The sequence below is a fragment of the Engystomops pustulosus genome, chromosome 4, assembly GCF_040894005.1.
Source record: "Engystomops pustulosus chromosome 4, aEngPut4.maternal, whole genome shotgun sequence".
In the NCBI taxonomy this organism is placed as follows: domain Eukaryota; kingdom Metazoa; phylum Chordata; class Amphibia; order Anura; family Leptodactylidae; genus Engystomops; species Engystomops pustulosus.
Genome location: NC_092414.1, coordinates 80,744,756 through 80,766,025, shown reverse-complemented (window position 1 = coordinate 80,766,025; position 21,270 = coordinate 80,744,756). Strand labels below are relative to the sequence as shown.

Sequence of the window (21,270 nt, the reverse complement as noted above, 5' to 3'; positions counted from 1 at the left end):
TTACAAAGCTAAATTAGAGCTTTTTATCTGTAAGACAAATTGTTTTTTTCTAGTGGCATCTACTGGAAAGCTGGAAAATATTTCCAAATGCGGTAGAATTGGAAAACAAACATAGTTGCTCCATATTCTGATGGGCTTTATTTTATGGCTTATGTGGATGAGATGATACCTCTCCTTTATTCTTTCGATCAGTATGTTTTAATACCTTTAAAAAAATTTAAAACCCATACTTAAGTTGGCCAGGTGTGTAGCGGTTAAGGACCAGAGTTGAAAACTCTTGAGTTAAAAAATCTGGGAAAGTTACAGAGGGTTTATTTTTGGTAAGATTTTGTAGGCTGCAGGTATTGGCAGCCCCTCATCCATTTGACATATGTAAACATGAACATACTTATGAATGTAGTAACTATTTAATTGTCCAGTAACCTCATCGTTTATGGTCTCCTGGGTTTGCAAAACACATAGGAGAACTGGAGTTAATGTATCAGTGCTTGTTTTACAGCAACTTGGTCTCTTACCCCTATAAATTTCTAGACAAAACATATTTTGACATATTGGGCACTATTAACAGAGAAATGCAAATCTATTCATTGTCCATCAATTTGGACAGTTTTCCTCCACCAAATCGAAACTGAATATTTTGCCTTGGATGAACCAATGTTGCTCCAAATGTCCTAGAAATTAGGATATAAAACCCTCTAGTCCTATAGTTCTTTATAACAAAATATCCCATGAGTTATTGTTCAATTTCTATGATGTTTTCCTTACGGTTAGGGTTAGAACCCTAACTCTAACCCCAATTCAAACTCTGACCATAATGTCAAAAATTATAGAAAATAAACAAAATGAGCTAGGAAGCATTTATATCAGTTATGTACCAATTTCTAGGACAATTGTAGTAACAATGTGATCCAAAATCAAATATTTTGAAAAATGTGATGAAGCTTCAACGAATTAAATCTTGAATGATTCTCTTATATCTATGTTACCATAGAGTAAAGGACTCCTGCAATGGCAAATCATTCCTTTGTTAGTAGGCTTGTTCACATTTTTCATAGTAAAAAGGGCTGAAAATATGTTTCAAGAGAAATGGATATGAGTGTAATGTTATGTGTGTGCATAAAAGTTACTGAAAAGAATAAAAGTTCTCACACAACATTTCCTGTGGCTTTTTCTCATGGACTAAGTGTTCATCATCACCTAATATGGGACCATTAAAGGAGCAGCAAACAGAGGATATCACTGATACCACCTCACAGGTCTTAATAAGAACAATTAGAAAGTCTTTTGTTTGCACAAAGACTATTGACACTTCATTAAGAGATCACAAGTACAGTGAAGGCCAAAACTCATCCACAATACAGTCTGCTCAAGACCATGCAAACTCTTTAAAGTGCCACCGCTGTCACACTGAGTTGCCCTGCACCAAGAACACTTAATGACGTGTTAAGTCCCACCATGTTCCTTGCCAGGGGAAACAAAGGTGTCAATGGTAATCACCACAGTAGTGTAGAAAGGTCAAAATCACACCAACATGTCACCTGACAAACAAATGAGACCCCGGTGGAAAGGGCATGTCCGAAAGCTAGTCCCCAGTTCTCCACTTTTTTTAATATCAGCATTAGACTTATAGTAAGATGTATCATCCTACATGCAAGACTCCTCTGTTTGTTTTTAACTATTGAGAGACAAACAAAGTCCTCTAGATTTCAGAGAAGGCAATACAATACTTTTATATGAACACAGTATAGCCCTGGACTTGATAATTACAATATTAGTCCAGGGGTCTTCCTAATGAGGAATGTCTCAGCTTCTGCATAATCTTATTTGGTAAAATATGGAGAGATCATTGTGCTTCATTATTTGATTGAAATAAAATACTCAAATTTAGAAAAAAATGTTCTGCAGCAGATATAGTTTCTATATCTGGCAATTATGTAGAGTGGTTTATTACAGACTGCTGCTAAAGAACTTCAACATAAATCATTCCAATGGTTGGCACTGAAAATAATATCTAAACAGACAACCTGCGGCACACTGCTTGTACAGGAAGAGATAAATAGCACTTATGCTGTACAACTCAGTTCTGTAAAATCAGGATTCTCAGCAAATTTATCACAAAGAAGCCTATAATGCATAATTTTATGAGGAATCTATTGCTCCCTGCAATTAGACATCGGTCTGTCCATAATGGGGCTTATGGGGTGACCGGTATTCCATTGTTTAATAAATAATGATTCTTACATAATGCTGAGGATAGGACACATTACTAAGAGGCTAAGGTCTCTTTCACACTTGCATTGCAGATCACGTCAGAGTCTGATCAGGGTGCGATCAGGGTTTGGTCAGTGAAAGACTGACATTTTTCAATCAGTTTTTAGTCAGAGTTTGTTCAGTGTCTCAGTGTTTTTTACGCAAATTTTTTGGTGTTTCCAATGCATTTTCAATGCGTTTTTTATGCGCAGATAACGCATAAAGATAGACGCATTGGACTTGCATGCGTCTCAGAGTGAATGCTTTTTTGATGCATTTCCATAAAATTGTATTATGCGTTTTCACACACGTGACTTGCAAAAGTAGAGCATGTTGAGATTTAAACGCGTGTTAAAAAAATGTGTGTGTGTGCACAAAAAAAAGCAAGTCTGAAAAAAAACATTGATTACAATGGGCCAGAATGCAATGCAAGCTCTGCGCATTAAACTCATGCCCAGAACACGCACGTGAAAACGCAAGTTTGAAAGGGGTCTAAGTTTTTACTGTAATATTTTGTAGCTCTTCTGATTAATTTTAACTATTAAATGACAGTTTTAGGCTACCTGTACTATTATGTACCCCTTGCACATAAACTACAGACTATGTACCCCTTGCACATAAACTACAGACTATGTACCCCTTGCACACGAGCATTTGCTCGACCATGCATGCAGCCGAGTGCAGGAGGGAGGAGGAGTGATTGCTTCTTGAAACGCAGTTTGCTCACCGCACCACGACCAGCTGCCTCTATGTGTTCAAAAACGCTTCTGACTGCATTACAAGCTCAACTTTTACATCAGCCCCACGGTCATTTGAAGTAATGGCCATAGGCACTGATCCATTAAGACGTATTGCATTTAGTGCCGCCCTGGACTTAATTCGAAGATTTTTAGAATTTCCAAGGGGTCTTCCTAATATGACACAACTCGGTTTGTACCGATCAATTATAAGAGGGGTGGATAGAGGAAAGTAACTAGAAGTAATCGTTCTATCTGGTTACCATGCTAAGCATAAAAGTACACTCTGTCAATCCAAGTTCTGCATTGTAAAAGTGTTAAATATTGCACCATGTACGAAGAGTAATGAAGGGACCGTGCCAGGCGGCGGAGTGGGGCATCTCTTCCCCACGCCTGTCCACTAGTTATTGCCTATAACTGACATTAAGGTGTCAGTTATAGAGCAATTCTGTTCAAGGCAGATGCAACAGAGTATGATAAATAGTGCAGACACTGTTGTTGGCATTGGAGTCTCTGAGCATGGAAAATAGGCTTTGCGGATAAAAAATTATTGTAAGCAATGGAGATTTGGTGGCTGTAACTGTATGAGGACTCTTTAAGGGTTAAACTGTTTTATCTTGTAGTGTGAAAGATTCACAAATGACAGTTATCAGATCTAACTGTAGTAAATTGTACATATATCATGTAGCCACTATCATAAATTGCACTGTTTAAACACTGTACTAGAGGAATAGACCTGCAGGGGAGACATTGTTTGTTCACATGCACAACCTGCAGGATGAATTAGTCAATCTGCTGTGTACAGACAGGACACCTGGAGTATCCCCAAAGACGGACATATGCATATCTCATCTCAAAAGGGAGGACCTGGACAATCACTCATGCAGGGAACACTTGTAAACCATGGCTTACTGCAGCACAGCCCCCAGGATTTTGGAGTTAAATGTTACAAAAAAATACATTATTAAAGGCAACCTTTTAGCTCCTGGGTCACATAAAGAATAAACATATGACCTTGAAGGTGAAGTGTCATGCATCATAACCATAACTTTATGAAGAAAATCTGTGGTGAAAATGCAAAGAAAAGTATCAGTAATTGTATATAAATTTCTGTGCTCTATGTACATGGCCATAATACCCAATACAACCTGTCGTAGCCTGATTCCAAATGTTCATTTGCATATGAATAAAGATTAAGATTTATCTGTGTTTGGGGGACTCCAAATATAAGGTCATCATAAATGGGGGAGGGGGTACAGCAAATGAACTATAAACTAGGGGCATCATTAGTAGGCTGTTAGAGAAAATGGATTATTTTAAATTTGGTTACACAGAAAAGGGGGCATTATATCGTGTGGAGAACACTAAGAGGGGCATTCAATTGTAGAGGGAACAGCAAAGGGGGTATGACACACTGGGGTTGGTAATAGGGGCAAGGCAAAGGTGGGGCCTTTGCATCAAATGAGAGGAGAAATCATTGGGATGCAACTGGGCCCAGAGTTTAGGAAAGCCCCTTCTTCTTCTGCAGAGCAGCTTATCAGAAGATATTTCTATAATCCTCTATGTACTACTTTTAATGAGAAAACATTATAGGGTACCTTACACGCTCCACATTCCTGATATAGATATATAGAAGTGCTTATCATAAAATTAGAATATCAGCAAAAAAAATTTTTTCTCACTAATTAAATTCTAAAAGTTATAGAAGCTTTTCAAGTGTTAATTTATGTTAATGTTGATGATTATGGCTTATAGCCAAAAAAAACTAAAAGTCATTACCTCAGAAAATTAGAATAATTAACCCAAAACTTCCTAAGCTTCCTAAGCATTTTAAAATATCCCATAGTCTGGTTCAGTAGGCAACACAATAATGGGGAAGACTGCTGACTTGACAGATGTACAGAAGGACATGGGGGCTCATTTACTAAGAACAGTGCAAACTGTACTTTGTGCAATTTGCTTGTGTATAGTGCAGAGCGTGCTGAATTAAGGATTATATGCTCTATATTATGTGCTCTAGATTCACATTTGGCAGCAGATTCATGAAACTGCCCTGACAGAGCCCCTTTAACATGGGGCGTGCAACAATTTGCATGTTAAATCCGGTGCACAGTCGGACTGGGCACCCTTCAGTGCAGAAATCTGTGTCGCATGAAGACTACTGCAACTGCGCTTCAAAAGGGTCACGTGCAACACTAATGTGGTGCAGACACTTCTTATATACCTGTGCAAGTAGTTTGCACTAGAAAGAATGTTCAAAGTTCGACAGAAAACTGGTGCACGACCCGTAGTAAATGTGCCCCATTATCTAAGAAAATTAACATTTTTTGAACACAGAAATATTGGCCACATAAAAGTGTTTAGACGTTGAGTTTTGTCTTTTTCGTCAGTCTGCATTGGGCTCTAGTGTCTGACTGAATTCTGCCACACCTCTCACTCTGTACTCTGCTTTGGTCTTGCATGAGTTAACACTGTGGATTGTGGTTGCGTCCTTCCACCTGCGGCAGGACCTAGTCGTTCTATAAGTGTCCAACTAAGCATTCACTCCTTGCTGGTCACACTGCTATGTTCACACTAGCTCTTTCTCATGCATTGTCTGTTAGTATCTGATCTCTTGCTTGTATTTTGGACTTCTCTATTTGAATTATCATTTGGTCATTGTTTATTCCCGCTGTTGCCGACCCGGAGTGTCTAATCTGCCTTATTACGGTTTGTCTGTCTGTATTGTTACATTTTCACCTTTTACCCAGGGAGGGAATGTTGACCAGTTATTGGTCTCTATTTAAGGGGGACCTAATAAGCAGACAGGGAGAGATTGGGGTTCTCAGTGCCAGGGCTCAGTGTCCTTGTTTGTGTCCTGCCATTACAATGGGGGCTCCTTTTGCATGAATGACTGCATCAATGGGTCCTGGCATGGAGGCAATCAGCTGATGGCACTGCATATGTGTTATGGAAGCCCAGGTTGCTTTGAGCCTTTAGGTCATCTGCATTGTTGGGTCTGGTGCCTACCATCTTCCTCTTGACAAAGCCGCATAGATTCTTTATGGGGTTAAGTTCAGAAGAGTTTGTGGGCCAATGAAGCACAGTGATACTGTGGTTAGTAAACCAGGTATTGGCACTTTTGGCAGTGTGGATAGGTGTCAAGTCCTGGAAAGTGAAATTTCCATCTCCAAAAAGCTTGTCGGCAGAGCGAAGCATGAAGTTTTCTAAAAATTCCCTGTTAGATGACTTTGATGCTGACTTTGACCTATACCTAGTGGACCTATACCAGCAGATGACATTGCTCCCCAAACCATCACGGATTGTGAAAACTTCACAATATATTTCAAGCAGCTTAGATTAAGCCTTTCCACTCTTCGTCCAGACTCTGTGACGTTGATTTACAAATGAAATGCAGAATTTACTTTCATCTGAAAAGAACACCTTGGACCACTGAGCAACAGTACAGGCCTTTTTCTCTTGGGCCCGGGTAAGACGCTTCTGGCATTGTCTATTGGTCAGGAGTGATGACAAAACATGACATGGAATGCAAAACTTGTACCCCATGTTCTGGATACGTCTGTGTGTGCTGGCTCTTGAAGCAATAATTCCAGCACCAGTCCAGATCTCTATCTAATGGTGGCACTACTGTTCAGTTCCAAAATAATCCTCCATACTGATAATATGTAACCTAGCACTTAAAGGGGTCAGCAACTTTACCCCTTTACATCATGTCTTTTTTTACCGCACGTCCTGTGTGTGAGTGTGGAGGGCAGGTAATTACCGTATATACTCGAGTATAAGCCGACCCGAGTATAAGCCGAGACCCCTAATTTCAACACAAAAAACTGGGAAAACCTATTGACTCGAGTATAAGCCGAGGGTGGGAAATGCATTGGTTACAGCCTCCAAGTATATAGTCTGCCAGCCCCTGTAGCATACAGCCTGCCCAACCCCTGTAGTAGGAAAAAAAATAACACTATACTCATTCTTCCGACGTCCCCCATAGGTCCACTTCTGTCTCAGACAGAAGAGGACCTACGGGTGACGTCAGAAAGGTGAGTTTTGTTTTTTAGTTGACTCGAGTATAAGCCGAGTTAGGGTTTTTGAGCACAAATTTTGTGCTGAAAAACTAGGCTTATACTCGAGTATATAAGGTAGGTAATGTACTAATATACATCTATTAAAAATTCTGCTCCACTTTCTTGATATGTAAAGTGAAGCCTCCTGTATTTTACCTCATCAGCCATACATTCCTATCCATAAAATGGCCACAGATGGAGGGTCATGTGATCTCTATCTGTTCATTAACAATCAACCTGCCAGAACCTTAATCTTTTATTCATGAATATTAACATAAATAGAAATATTCGGGAAACCCGACAAAAATGCAACGTTCGGACCCTTAGTAAATGAGCCCCATAATGTCAAGTAGCCAACCCCTTTAAACTTTTAAACTGTGTATGACATACTACAGATTTGCAGTGGTTGAGTTATATCATTTTATTACTTGTTGTCTCACTTTTTAAATCTAATTACGTATTCAGAAAATGTAAAATCCTAAAAGATGTAAATCATTGAAAAACATTTAAAGACAAATATATATTTTCTTTATCTTGGAAACAAAATATATCAAACAGTTGATCCAGGCTGCAGTACTGTAGAAGTGCCTCACTGTGCCTGTTGATACATTAGAGTATACTGCCACCCAGTGGGTAAAACGTCAACCTGCATTTTTTATCTTTTTTTTTCCCTGTTATGTTATATACTTATTGATCTAGTTTCATTAAATTCATACATTGAAACATTACAATAAGTAGCACATAGCTGACCGCCATGTATTTATATATGTTCGTACCATTGTGAATCAAAGGTTTTACATTTATTTGAGGCATATTCCCAAAATACAGTGCAAGAGTAGATGCTTGTACATTGCTCAATTTGTTTTGTATATTTGTTATTGCTATGAGAGCAGTTATGACAGAGAGGGAAAGCACAAGCAAGGCGGGACATTTATTCTTGGCTTTACACCCGGTTTTTGGTGGGCACTCCTTTTTGTTGTTGCTGCACCATGGGCGCCATATTTTTTATATGTCAGAGCCACAATTTAGCTTGATTTCCGACACTAACAACACTTGTACTTCTAGTTTCCTTACGCAATCTTATTGGAGCAATGTTTGGCTCATAATAAGACCAACCAACATCAAGTCTACCTCTAAACCTCTTCTTGAATGTGGTTTGACATTTCTGATGCCCGTTTGTTATACTTGCGGTGCGCTAAATACATTAAATAAAATCTACCATTAGGAATCTAAATATCTGATGGTAGGTTCCCAGTAAAGTAACATCCCAAGCCCTAAACAGTGGCAGAGCTAGGGGTGCAGCTCTGGGGGGGGGGGGGGGGCTGATGCATTCAAGTGGGCCCCAAGTGGGCAGCGATTGCACAATAAATGCGCTTCTGCCGGCGATTCTTACAGGTCCCTGACTGACAGGGGCGTGGAGGGGGTGTTTTGGCCGGCCCCCTCATGAATACAGCCGACTGCTCGGGGACCTGTACGACGATCTGACCTCTTATTTAATAAGAGGTCGAATTGTTTAAAACTAAGCATGCACACACACATTTTAATAAAAAATTCAATAAATATAAAGGGGCTGGGGACAGGATTAGGGGGAACTAATTTGGTGGGGGTATTTTTCGGGGTGACAGGTCCTCTTTATTGGTAGATTCCTGATGGTACGTTTCCTTTTTCACTGTAAGCCACAACATAACGTCACAAAGCAAAACACTGCTAAAATCGGTTGCCAAAAAACAACGCCTTGAAATAATAAATGACCCCCAAGGTTCCCATAGACTGCAGAAAAAGGTTTTCCAGTATAACGTGGGAGACACTTTTAGGGTAATTATAGTATTATACTGGAATTTATAGAACACTTATATTTGAGGATTTATATTATAATATTTGACCAAGGCCTTAAAATGATCCATATTAAAATCTGTATTTAGTATTTCTTATGTGTAATGTATATATTTTGGAGACCATGCTGCTTGTGGCATCTTTTTGCTTTGATAAGATATTTCATTTATCAGCTATTACAATGCATGGTACATGTCTTACAATCATATAGCATGCTTAGTCCAAGATATAAATACTGAATGCAGAAATTCTCTTACCTTCAGCTGGAGTGAAAACAGATATGTTGGATCGGGGCCCAACACCTGCACTTGTTTCTCCACTGATGTATGCATCATAGGTTGTGAAAGGAGTAAGGTTAGTAAAAGTAAACTTGAGATCCTTTGTGCTGTTATCCAGAATCCGACCTGATGAGAAAAGAATTCAGTGTGTAAAAAAAAGAATGCTTTACATCTTACTCTCGTAAGAAAAATCCGGACCCATCAAAATAACACGTATAAATGCACAATGATCCTAATATCCTGTTACCACAACAGCTAAGAACATAACCCCTTAAGGTGCATTCACATGATGCATTGTGTCAGGTTTTTTAATGTCGTATTCTAAAGGCTTCAGCCTTGAACACATGCTTAATAAACATTGCGTTTTAGCAAATGAAATGGAAACGCAATGTTACCTCTGCGTGTGATACAGGCTGCAGCCTTTGGAATGCGTCAAAACCGCATCAAAAATCCCAACTCATAGTAATCAGAGCTGTGTTATAATAAGCCTTGCAACATGTGTTGCATCATAAAACCAGGGAGCAGTTGAAGTAAACAATGATGCTTTCTATAGATTGACAACAATCAGAGATCTAGAAAAGAGTGAGAAATTGTTACATATCCTGTATATGAGAAACTTGTTTAAGGGACATCTACCAACAGGGTTAAGGATTGTAGGCCAAGCACACTGACATACTGCTGTGTGCCCCCTCTTACAGGATCTGTTCTTCTTTTTGCTTCTTATTAACAGTTTTTTTTTACAAAACAAGAGTTTTCAAACTTATGGAAATGAGCCAGAGGTGCTCTGGGTTCCATAGTTGTTAATGGAGCCTGGAGTCCCTCAGGTTCATTTGCATAACTTTAAAAGCCCTAGTTTTGTAAAAAAAAAACTGTTTATAAAAGCATTTTTTCTTAAAAACCATGGCATAGGAAGCTTTAAGATCCTGTCAGAGGGGGCACACACCACTATGTGAGTGTGCTTGGTCTACAATCTCGGTCTTGATCCTGGTTGCAGATGTCCTTTAAAAAACAATATTATTTGCTCAAAGTGGATACATCCACATAAAAATAAGACTATTTTTCTGATCTGATGAGGGGCTTTCAAGTCAAGTGGTGTCTCTGGGCAACCAGTTTTCCTTTAATTGTGTATTCTGTATCTTTTAAAAGGGTTTGTCCCACTACAACAGCATAGATAGGTGATAACTATTTACTCTCAAATGGAAACCCCACCAGGATCCTGTGTCCTTCATTTAAATATATTTTCATTTATTTTCAGTAAGTCCTGAATATCTTCAGTTCTGTGGAAAGTTGTGGTGGTATAACCCCTATAACTAAGGGTTTATTCGTTTTTCCAGGTATTTTATGGATTTTTGTATTTAAAGTTACACAATTTATTAAAGGTATAACTATTTAGAAATAGTTTATTAATTAGCGAGATTGAAAAAAAATTCACAAATCCTTCTAGGTCAACCTTTAACCTGGATGTGAAACATATACAACTATAAAAAGTAGTATCATCTTTCAAAATAATAGAAAAAGTTTCAAAATCCCATAAGTAATCAAAGTGTGCTTGATCTCCAGTGGCAGCATCAAACATCTCCATAGAGAATTCGATCTTTCAGAAGCAATCCCTAAGGGCCAAAGGTCATTATCAAGGTTACTTTCTAGATTTTATCTCTCTATTCTGGCTAAGGCTACCTGCACAAGAACATAGTCTTTTCACAGGCCTTTATGTTTTCATTGTGTAACCAAATTCTGGGCCATATATCAGCTATAATGGCCTGTGTGTCAACCGTAAGTCAGCCGTTTTTGCAGATCCGCTAAAAATATGGAAGGCTGGTGAATTTTGTCACTGGCTTGTCCCAAACCCTAAAAAGGTCACATGATTGTGTTATATAGCAACCAATCTCTTAATATGTACCATATGCTGGGAGACACAGGCCTCAAACATGGAAAGGAATATGATGTGCATAAAGATTTCTGGTAAAGGGGGACATAAAAACAATGAACATGACTGTGAACTCATAGAAAAAAATGTGGACGAGTATTAGCTGTAGAAAAAAGCTACCGCACATCCAAAAGCAATGGCTGTATGTATGTAGCCTAATAATGAGAAATACTGTGCTAGTCCCAACCATTTCCGTAAAACAACTATTTTGAGGCACTTTTGATAAATCTGCCTACGGATGTGAAAAGATGGTCCGGCCAGGATACAGCCATGTCGTGTCATGTGGCCGGCCACATCAATTGTGACGATAAAACTGTCACTGAATAATCCTTTTGTTATGAATTATCGGCACAATCGATGCAGCCAGCCGCATCACAGCTTCGTCCTGGCCACATCCTGGCAGCACCATCTATTCACATCATAAATGTCAAATACAATGCAGAATAAGATCAGAAAGTCTTCTGCTGCACCTGATTTATTAAAAGGTCTGAATCTAAATGATAAATCTGGCATAGATTAGTATTGTGTAAGGCCATGTTCATACAGGTAGTAGTTCATCAGTATTTTGTATCAGTATATGAAGTAAAAACCAGAGGGGGGACCTGTAAGGAGAAAAGCTGGAATGGAAAGCTTTGCATCTCTTCAGTAAATTGAGCCCACTCCTTGTTTTGGCTTACAAATACTGATGCAAAATACTGACGGTGTGACACTGGCGTATCATTGGCATATGCCTGGGGTAGAGACTAAAAGGCTGCTTGCCAGTAATACTAAAAGGTACAATACACTGCACTTCAAGAGTATTGCAGTGTAGTACATCAAATGATGCATGTTCACGTTCCCAGGTAAAACTAATGAAAACTGTAAAAAAATTTCCAAAAAAAAGGCTTCACTTTGTCTGTTACAACTTGACCTGGTATAAATGTACAATGATTTGTTCCTCAATTGTTTTTCTATAAACCTCATATTTTTTAATCAACTTGAGATCAAATAGTAAACAAATAAAAAGGTAAACCCTAAGTAAAAAATTTAATCCGCAAAAAATATGTCCAAACACAGTGCCGTTTTCAGTAAAATTAAATAATTATGGGTTTTGAAAAGTGGAGATTTTTTTGAAATAGTTCAAGTGCAATTGTTTTCAAGTGCAAGTCGATAGTAATGGGCTGTGCACCTGTGTGACATCACATGACCATGGAAGTAAATACATGACTGGAATAACAGCGAGCAAAGATATAGAAAACAGTTAATAATTGATACAGAAACTATATTGGAAAACTGTTTAACTTTTCATTACGCAAAAAATCAATTATCTGCTGAAAGTGGACAAACCCTTTAAATAAAGGCTTGCATAATTCACATTTTCACTTTCCTAAGGATAAGGCATTTATTGTGCTACGCCTAAAAGCCGCTTTAAGTTAATGCTTACACTTTAGGACATATGCATAACAATCCACTCCAACAGCAAGACTAGTAGGAAACAAAACAAAAAAAACACGGCGGATCATATCAAAATCTTCAAAAAACAGCAGGCCTTCTTACTTACCAGTGGGACCGTACAATTCCACTCTGTAACTAAATTTCCCTGTCACAATAGTTGGAGCATCCCAAGTAACAGAAAAAGATCGTGCTGTAATGTTGCCCTTGACAAGATTTTGTGGAGGGTCTTCAGGCACTGAAACAATAAATAGATAGGGAATTTTTAAAATACATTTCACAACTGTTCTTAAATACTAACCACTTATTATGATTTGGAGAATGTTAAATATTTAAAGAGGTATTCCCACAAAGAAAAAAATCTTAAATATACTCAGGGTATAAAAATAAAGCTTTCTCTAGGGCCCCTTCCACACATGCGCTGAACTTGCATGACACTCGCAGCGAGTACTGCCTGGATCTCCCGTCCCGAACACTGCAAACCGGAACTGAAAAGCATTTCACAGATATAATTCTAACCTGTCTCTATCAGTCCTTATGTTGTGTATTTTGGTTGGCATTGGATACGACCATAAACCATAAACCTGACTATGGTTGGGCAGAACTTCCTGTCTGGTCATATTCCTCTCACGTGAACACTCATCTCCTGTATTGCAGTAGCGTTGGGGAGGGGGAGGAGGAAAGAGGTGAGGTAGAGGAACTAACTCTCTACCAAAGTGCAGAGGAGAGCAGCTCTACAGACAAGATAAGTTCTTGCTACAAGGAGAAGGGGAATAGCAGTGTTTGGTATGTGTTTAGGTGAGCTGAGTTCATTATTAGGGATCTTATATTCATCTCATGTCTCTTATCGGTCTAATCTCTCTTTTTCTGTGTGTCAGATATTAGTAGAATTTTGAGAAGCTAAAATGTAGCTACACCCTGTACTAAACACACCTTATAGTGGGCACACAGTCAGTGTGCAAAGTAATCCCCTGAAACATCCAATACTCTATATACCACAACAGGAAAAATGGATAATCATGTACACCGGAATTAAATCGCCGTTTCAAAAAAATTATTTTGAAGTCTGTCAAATAAAGTAAACAAACAACAGACATGTTTAACACCTTAGCACCTAGTGTCCAAGATATCAGACACTAAGTGCTGGTCTTTAAGGCTCAGTGTCTGACATGTCTGACCCTGAGCTGATGCCGGTACAGCTCGTAAAACAGGGTGTCAGCTGTAGCTAAAATTATGATTTTTACCTAATTCATCCCACAAAAAAATCTATAAAGAGTGATCAAAAAAACACATCTACTCCAGAATGATACAAAAAAGATTGGTTTCCAGCACACTAAAAACAACTTTCATTTTAGTTACAAACATGCTTTTATTGCCATGACAAGAGAGTATCTGAGTTTCGAATCTGAGCAATTAATGATCATTCAGATTCGAAACACATCAGTTTTTTGTACTCTCTTGTCATGGCAATAAAAACATGTTTTAATTAAAATGAAATAAAAGTTTTTTTTATCTGCTAGTAATCCAAGGATTTTGCTGAGAGATGGAAACCAATCTTTCCTGTGTAATAAGTTGACCCGTGCACCGGTTGGCTGGGAGATCGATGAAGGAGAGCTGAAAATACAAAAAACTTTTCTATTTTGCTACTCCAGAATGATACTGGTGCAAAGTACTGCCACGTAGTAGTAGCGCAAAAAACAAGGCATTAACAGCTCCATGGACAAAAACATTAAAGTGTTATGTGACTTGGGAGGCACTGATGCAAAAACGGTAGATTTTTATCCCATATTTGAGAAATTTAGTAAAACTTACAAAACATATATCTAAAGTATGGTATACACGTCATCGGATTGACCCATAGAATAAAAATAAGATGTTTATCAGGCCATATGGTAATTACCAAATAAAATAAAGTAAAAAATCTATTACATAATTGATTCTTTTCAACTCCTCTAGCCCCCAGAAAAGTTAACATGTTTTCAACAATTGGGGATACCAATAGTATCACTGGAAAGTACATCTCTGTTTGCCTATACAACGAGTAACGTCTCTGTACTTGGGAGGAATTGCATTACAAATTTTAAGATGTGTTTTCTCTCTTTATCTTTTGAAAATGTGTAAATTGCAAAGTAAGTGGTTAAAATTATCTTTATCATGTTGAAACACTAGGGAATAAAGATTTAACCACTTAGCGCTCAGCGTCCGATATAGCGGACGCCAAGCGCAGTGACTTAGTGCCCCGTGTCCGATATATTAGACCCAAAACTGATGGCGATGGCGGCTCTTAAAACGTGGCATGGCGGCACATGGGCGCGTTCGGTTGCCATGACAGCCTCGGGCCTTTGTCAGACCCAAAGCTGAATGGTTTCTGCATTCAGCCTGGCTCATTGTAATGAATCACATGCAAAAACTCCATATAGTGCGATACAGTTGTATTGCAGTATATGGTAGGAACGATCTGACCATCTAGGGTTAATGTACCCTAGAGGGTCTAAGAAATAGTGAAAAAAAAGGAAAGAAAGTTTAAAAAATTTAAAAAATTAATAAAATATTAAAAATTCAAATCACCCCCTTTCCCTAGAACTGATATGAAATATAATAAACAGTAAAAATCACAAACACATCAGGTATCGCCACGTCCCAAAATGCCCGATCTATTAAAATATATAAACGGTTATAACCAGCGGTGACCTCCGAGACGGGAAATGGCGCCCAAATGTCCAAAATGCGACTTTTAGACCTTTTTTACATTAAATAAAAAATGTAATGAAAAGTGATCAAAATGTCACACAGTCCTCAAAACAGTAGCAATGAAAACGTCGGCTCAGTTTGCAAAAAATGACATATCACACAGCAAAGTATGAAAAAGTTATTAGTGTCAGAAGATGGCAAAAAATTTTTTCTTTTTTGTACATATTCGTTTAATTTTTTAAAATGTATTAAAACGCAATAAAACCTGTATAAATTTTGTATCACCTCAATCGTACAGAATCAAAGAATAAAGTGGAGGTGCTATTTGAAGCACAGAGGGAAAGTCGTAAAAACTGAGCCCACAAGTACGTGACGCACATGGATTGCATTTTTTATTTAAATTTTTTCACATTTGGAATTTTTTTCCTGCTTCCCAGTACACGTCATGTTAAAATAAATATCATCAAAAGATAGTAAAATTTGTTACACACAAAATAAGCCCTCACACAGCTCTGTACACGGAAAAATGAAAAAGTTATGGATTTTTGAAGGTGGAGAGCGAGAAATGAGCGAAAAAACCATGCGTCCTTAAGGGCTTAAATACCATCACTATGAAGTGCAATTTGTTACGCAGAAAACACGCCAGCACATACCTTATATACTCGAGTATAAGCCTAGTTTTTCAGCACAAAATTTGTGCTCAAAAACCCTAACTTGGCTTATACTCGAGTCAACTAAAAACATAAAGACAAAACTCACCTTTCTGACGTCACCCATAGGTCCTCTTCTGTCTGAGACAGTCTGAGACAGAAGAGGACCTATGGGGGACGTCGGAAAGATGAGTACAGTGTTATTTTTTTTCCTACTACAGGGGCTGGGCAGGCTGTACGCTACAGGGGTTGGCAGACTATATACTGGGAGGCTGTAACCAATGCATTTCCCACCCTCGGCTTATACTCGAGTCAATAGGTTTTCCCAGTTTTTTGTGTTGAAATTAGGGGTCTCGGCTTATACTCGGGTCGGCTTATACTCGAGTATATACGGTAGCTCTTTATGTGGAAAAATATAAAAGTTATAGATTTTTCAAGGTGAAAAATGGAAATAAAAAACAAAAAAAAGGCCAGGTGCTTAACGGGGCCTCCACTGACATTTCAATAAGGGGGCCTCAACTGACATTTCATTGAGGGGGCGTCTGTGGTCATTTCATTAAGGGGGTCTCTTCTGACATTTCATTAAGGGGGATGATGTGAGCATATGATTATTTTGGTCTCTGCTGACATTTCATTAAGGGGGTCTCTGCTGACATTTCTTTAAGGGTGCTTTTGTGAGCATATCATTAAGGAGGTCTCTGCTGACATTTCATTACAGGGACTGCTGTGAGCATTTCTTTAATAAGAGCTGTTGAAAGGAACATCAATAAGGGAGGCTGCTGGACACTACATATAAGGTGTATAAGGTCTGGTTCTATGAGTGTAATTCTGTGTAGCATATGTGTGTATTCTCAAGTGTAATGTGTGGGACATGGCTGGCAGTGAGAGCTTAGGTATATGGGGGCTCTGATCCAAAGTTCACACCAGGGCCCAATAGAGTCTTGTTACGCCACTGGCAAGCACACTATGGGGCACTAGGCAAATTGTCTTTTTTTTGCGACTTATTTTGCGACTTTTGTTTGGCGCTCTTCAAGTGCACCTCGGTCTGCACCTTTTGCAGTGTGCTTCATGTATCTTAACTTTCCAGATGTTTCGTGTGACTTTTCACCTTTTTTGTGACTTCTTTGTGACTTTTTACACCGGGTCCTGGGCAGGTGCAAAGGAAGTTTTTTTTTTCATGGACCCGATTTTAACATGTAATTTGGAATTATTTCACATGCTTTAACTGTTTAACATTTTGCACAGTAAACTCTTTAGTCAAAATTCTTAAATTTTTTCTTTTTTTTTTTTTTATTGGTTACTTCTAAGGGTGAGGTCACACGTAGAGGTTTAATTGCGTTTTTAATGCATTTTGAAACTAATTACAACAGCTGAGGAGAGGTAATTTGCCTTATTTCATTACTGTTAACATTTGTGTTTACAAAACACCGCATTAATGCATGTGTGAACATTGCGTTTACATTGCGTTTTCTCAATTTTGTCAACATGCATTAAAAATGAAACTTGTTAAATCCCAAATTAACAGTAGTGTCCACTCCTGTATATAACCCCCTCATGTGCCTAGTGTTCATGCGGATTTGAGACATTTGCAACAAAAGTCTCAAAAAGATGCCAAAATTTGCACCTGCCAGTATAGGAAAAACTGAAAATGTATCACAAGTAAAAAGACAGGATCATACATAAGGTGCAAAAAGAGCTGCCAAATGTCTCTAAAATGCACCTCAGAGAGACCAAGCAGTGCCTCCAGCTACACTCACCCAGCTGAGATGTCAGTGGTCACATGCCTACAAATTTACTAATAATCACCTAATCTGTGTATAGTATATGGTTGGAAAATAACTTAAAGGAAACCTACCACTTGACGTGGTAGGTGTAAGATGCATATACCGGATGCATATGCCGGAGCTTACTTTCATTAGTGTCCTAAACCGCTGTATCGGGGTTTAAACACTTTTTATTCTTTACAGCCGAAGGAGCTCTGGCACACCAAGCGCGCGACCGTGCGCGTGTGACGTCACCGGCTCTCCTTCACTTCCTATGTAGGCGCATGCACGGTCGCACGGCATGGTGCGCCGAAGCTCCTTCGGCTGTAAAGAATAAAAAGTTTAAACCGCGATACAGTGGTTTAGGACACTAACGAAAATAAGCTCCGGCACCAGCTCACCATGAGCTGGTGCTCAGTATAGTGGTAGATTTCCTTTAAAGAAGTTGCATTTGACAAATCTTTCATGCACAGGCTCACCTGTTGTTGTCATCAAAAGTTAACATGTAGATAATGGGCATATTTTTCAACATACTGGACAAAAGCATCTGCAGATAAATCAAAGTGGTCTACAAAACATAGCTGCGAACTAGTCAGCTATTAGTTCTCCTAAAAAAATAAATTTTTTCAAATACAGTATATCAGATTTTAAGTTTCAATTACTATGCAATAGAGCAGTGGTTCTCAACCTTTCTAATGCTGTGACCCCGCAATACAGTTCCTCATGGTGCGGTGACCCCAAACCATGTACAAGAATATTGTATTCGTGCCAAAAAATGCAATTAAATCGTGGCTCCCATGGCTTTAGGCGACCCCTGTGGTTTGGTCATTCGACCCCCGCCGAGGTCCCGACCCACAGGTTGAGAACCACTGCAATAGAGTATATGGCTGCCCTGTGATGTACTGCCTACACAGTAAGAGGAATGATCATCAATAATCGGGTAACATATACAGGAATTTAATCTAACAATTACAGTATATTGATTTCAAGCACAGGTCTATAGCAACAAGCTTAGGTATGTTATGTACAAATCAAGCTATTACACAATTACGATACATATGTTTACAGTAACCAATCATGCTACAGGGATTTCTGTAAAAATAAAGGGATAAAATCAAACAGTAGAAGTAGCAAAGTGCTGCATTGCATTCCTATAACTCATAGTGCTTAGAAATGGCACAGATAACGTTGGACCTGGCAGGATAAGAGTAAGTGATGAAGTACTTGCTCATGGTAGAATCTCAGATATTCACACTACAGAAGCTCCTTCTCTTCTGACCCCTTCCATGTGTTTTGACTTTAAGTGAATTGTTCCTCTGAAGCCAAAAAAGCTTTCTTCATTGTGAATTAAGTGTTGTTTTATCAGACCAATGATTGGGTTAAAAACAGCAGCTAGATATTGGGCACTGGATATAAAACAGTAGCACACTGTTTTTCACTGCACCATCTAATATGAAAAACATGTCAAAATATAGATCAAATAAATTTAAAGGGGTATTCAAAGACTATGTAGGATAGGTGAACCATATCATATTATAGGGAAACCAAATTAAGATTTTCCTGTCCCTGTGGTAAAATTCTAAAATTTTATTTTATCTGTTAAAATACACATATTTGGTGGAAATACAAAGTTTGGGTAATGCGTTTGCTAAGACTAAGGGCTTATTCACACAGCAGTAATGGGGACCATTATCAGTCTCCATTGAAGCCTATGGCGGCTGGTCATGGTGCGGTAAGCACACGTTGTCTCACCGAACCATGACTGTGCACAGAGAAATATCCATGTTATCTATGGAAAGATAAAGGGTGAGCAGTGCTCATCTCTCCTCCACTCCAGCACACTGACGTGTGCTTGTTGCTGTTGCCCCAAACACATCAGTTAAACTTAGTATTTCCACCAAGCAGTTATTTTGGTGGATTGAAATAAAGATTATTATGCGGCAGATTAATCAAAACTAGTGCACGGTTTTCATTAATCTGATGCACCCTGTACTGCTCTGGAAGTGTGCACCATTTTTTTTTTTGGGTGTATTTTGATCATTCTGCAGGAGAACTCTTCCATTGGACTGTAACAGGCCGCTGCTATCCATGATCCACATGGGCTGAATAACAAGAAGGGAGTGAGATGTAGTGGGTTCTGTATGTATTTCTGAACAATATTATATTGGTGGGGTTTGACATGTAGCCCCTCTGCTAACTATTTTCTTGAAGAAACTGATGCATTCAGATGAGCAACAAAACCTCCTTACTGTCTGACAGTATATATAATACAGCACTTCTGATTTGGAATGTAACTGGCTGGATTTGATCATTTGACATCAGTGGAGACGACAGAACTGCAAGCATTATAGTGCCTCCCCGTAGAACAACAGAACACTATATTCATCATGCTGTTTCACCATTCTGTCTTCTCCACTATGGTCAGCTCGTGAAATCCACTCTGCACAAGTTTCGTGATTCACAGACCAACCATGGTTATGTTCTGCTGGCCTAGGGATATGTGATCTGTGAAAAAATGCTGGATTACCCCATTGAGATAACCATACAAAATAGATGTACAGTATGTTGGCTGGACCTGCTGTTTTCATCTGACCAGCCATCTTGTGTGTCTAATCCATTTCTTAAACTTTTTGTTCTTGGATAAGCTAAGATAAGATAAGCCATTGCCAGATAAGATGTGCAAAGCTTTTTAACCACCCCCCCCCCCCTTCAGCAGATATACATACTTGGCTAAGCCCAGCATTCAATTTTGTCTTACCTGATTCTGGTGTCCTCACAATTGTGCTGTCAATGTACCCAGGTTCATTGGTAACAGCTGAAACTTCAAATAAGTAAGTTGTATATGGTCTGAGCTGTCCTACTATATATGTAATTGGTTCATTCCAAATGGCATTGAATGTCCGAGAGGTTATTGTCTGTAATGTAAGTGACGCTGTAGTTGTGGACTGCCCACGAGTTGAAGAAGGGCTAGTGGTACTCCATAAAAATGATTCACTTTTTTCCTTTAAAGAAAAATACACATGTATTTAACTCAAGATTTACATTGATAAGTTACCCATGCAAATAATAATGATACTATCAATATACAAGAAGCTTATATATATCTCCTTTTGTACCAATTGTATCAGTATATGATAAAGAGGCTTTGCAATTTCCCTGAATAAATAAAATGTACTTCCCATGCTCTGGCTGATAGCAAAGCACCATAGCTCCTCTTTTTCCCCAACGACTGGGTATGAAGTATTAGCGGTCAGGTGGACACATCAGTCAGAGATACAGAAATGGATATGCTACAAAAGAACATCACTGTTCCTGCGTATTTTTGACCGTTGATGCGTTAGGTTGGACAGTCAGAGGTGATAACAAGCTATGGGTCCCTGGGAAGCCTGGACTCTATAGGGTTTTCAAAAGGAAACTGGAATACCTCTCACCATGAAAATGCTGTCTATATATACAAAAGGAGAAGATCAAGCAGCACACTTAGGGTAAACAGACCTAAACAGGTGTAAGCTGCCACATGGCTGTCCAGCAATAACTTCTGTCTCTCTATCACTCTCTCTGTCAATCACTCTTGTGACCTAATGCGATATGGATTTCCGAGTTTACATGGAGTCCCGAAGAGTCCCAAAGAGAGTCTCTTTCTTTTGCA

General features: G+C 38.8%; 1 protein-coding gene across 3 annotated transcripts in view; it reads right to left on the bottom strand.

Annotated features, from left to right (window-relative positions):
• PTPRQ (protein tyrosine phosphatase receptor type Q) overlaps window positions 1–21,270 on the bottom strand; it is a 212,927-nt gene that overhangs the window by 153,086 nt on the left and 38,571 nt on the right. Inside the window, exons 8-10 of one of the 3 annotated variants that reach the window (XM_072146492.1) lie at window positions 20,380–20,623; window positions 12,627–12,755; window positions 9,139–9,285 (exon numbers count right to left, since the gene is read on the bottom strand). In XM_072146492.1, the coding sequence (XP_072002593.1) occupies window positions 9,139–9,285; window positions 12,627–12,755; window positions 20,380–20,623 (520 nt within the window). Of the gene's footprint in view, window positions 1–3,250; window positions 3,400–9,138; window positions 9,286–12,626; window positions 12,756–20,379; window positions 20,624–21,270 lie in introns of those variants that run through there. The other 2 variants (XM_072146491.1, XM_072146490.1) reach the window with 2 other exon arrangements.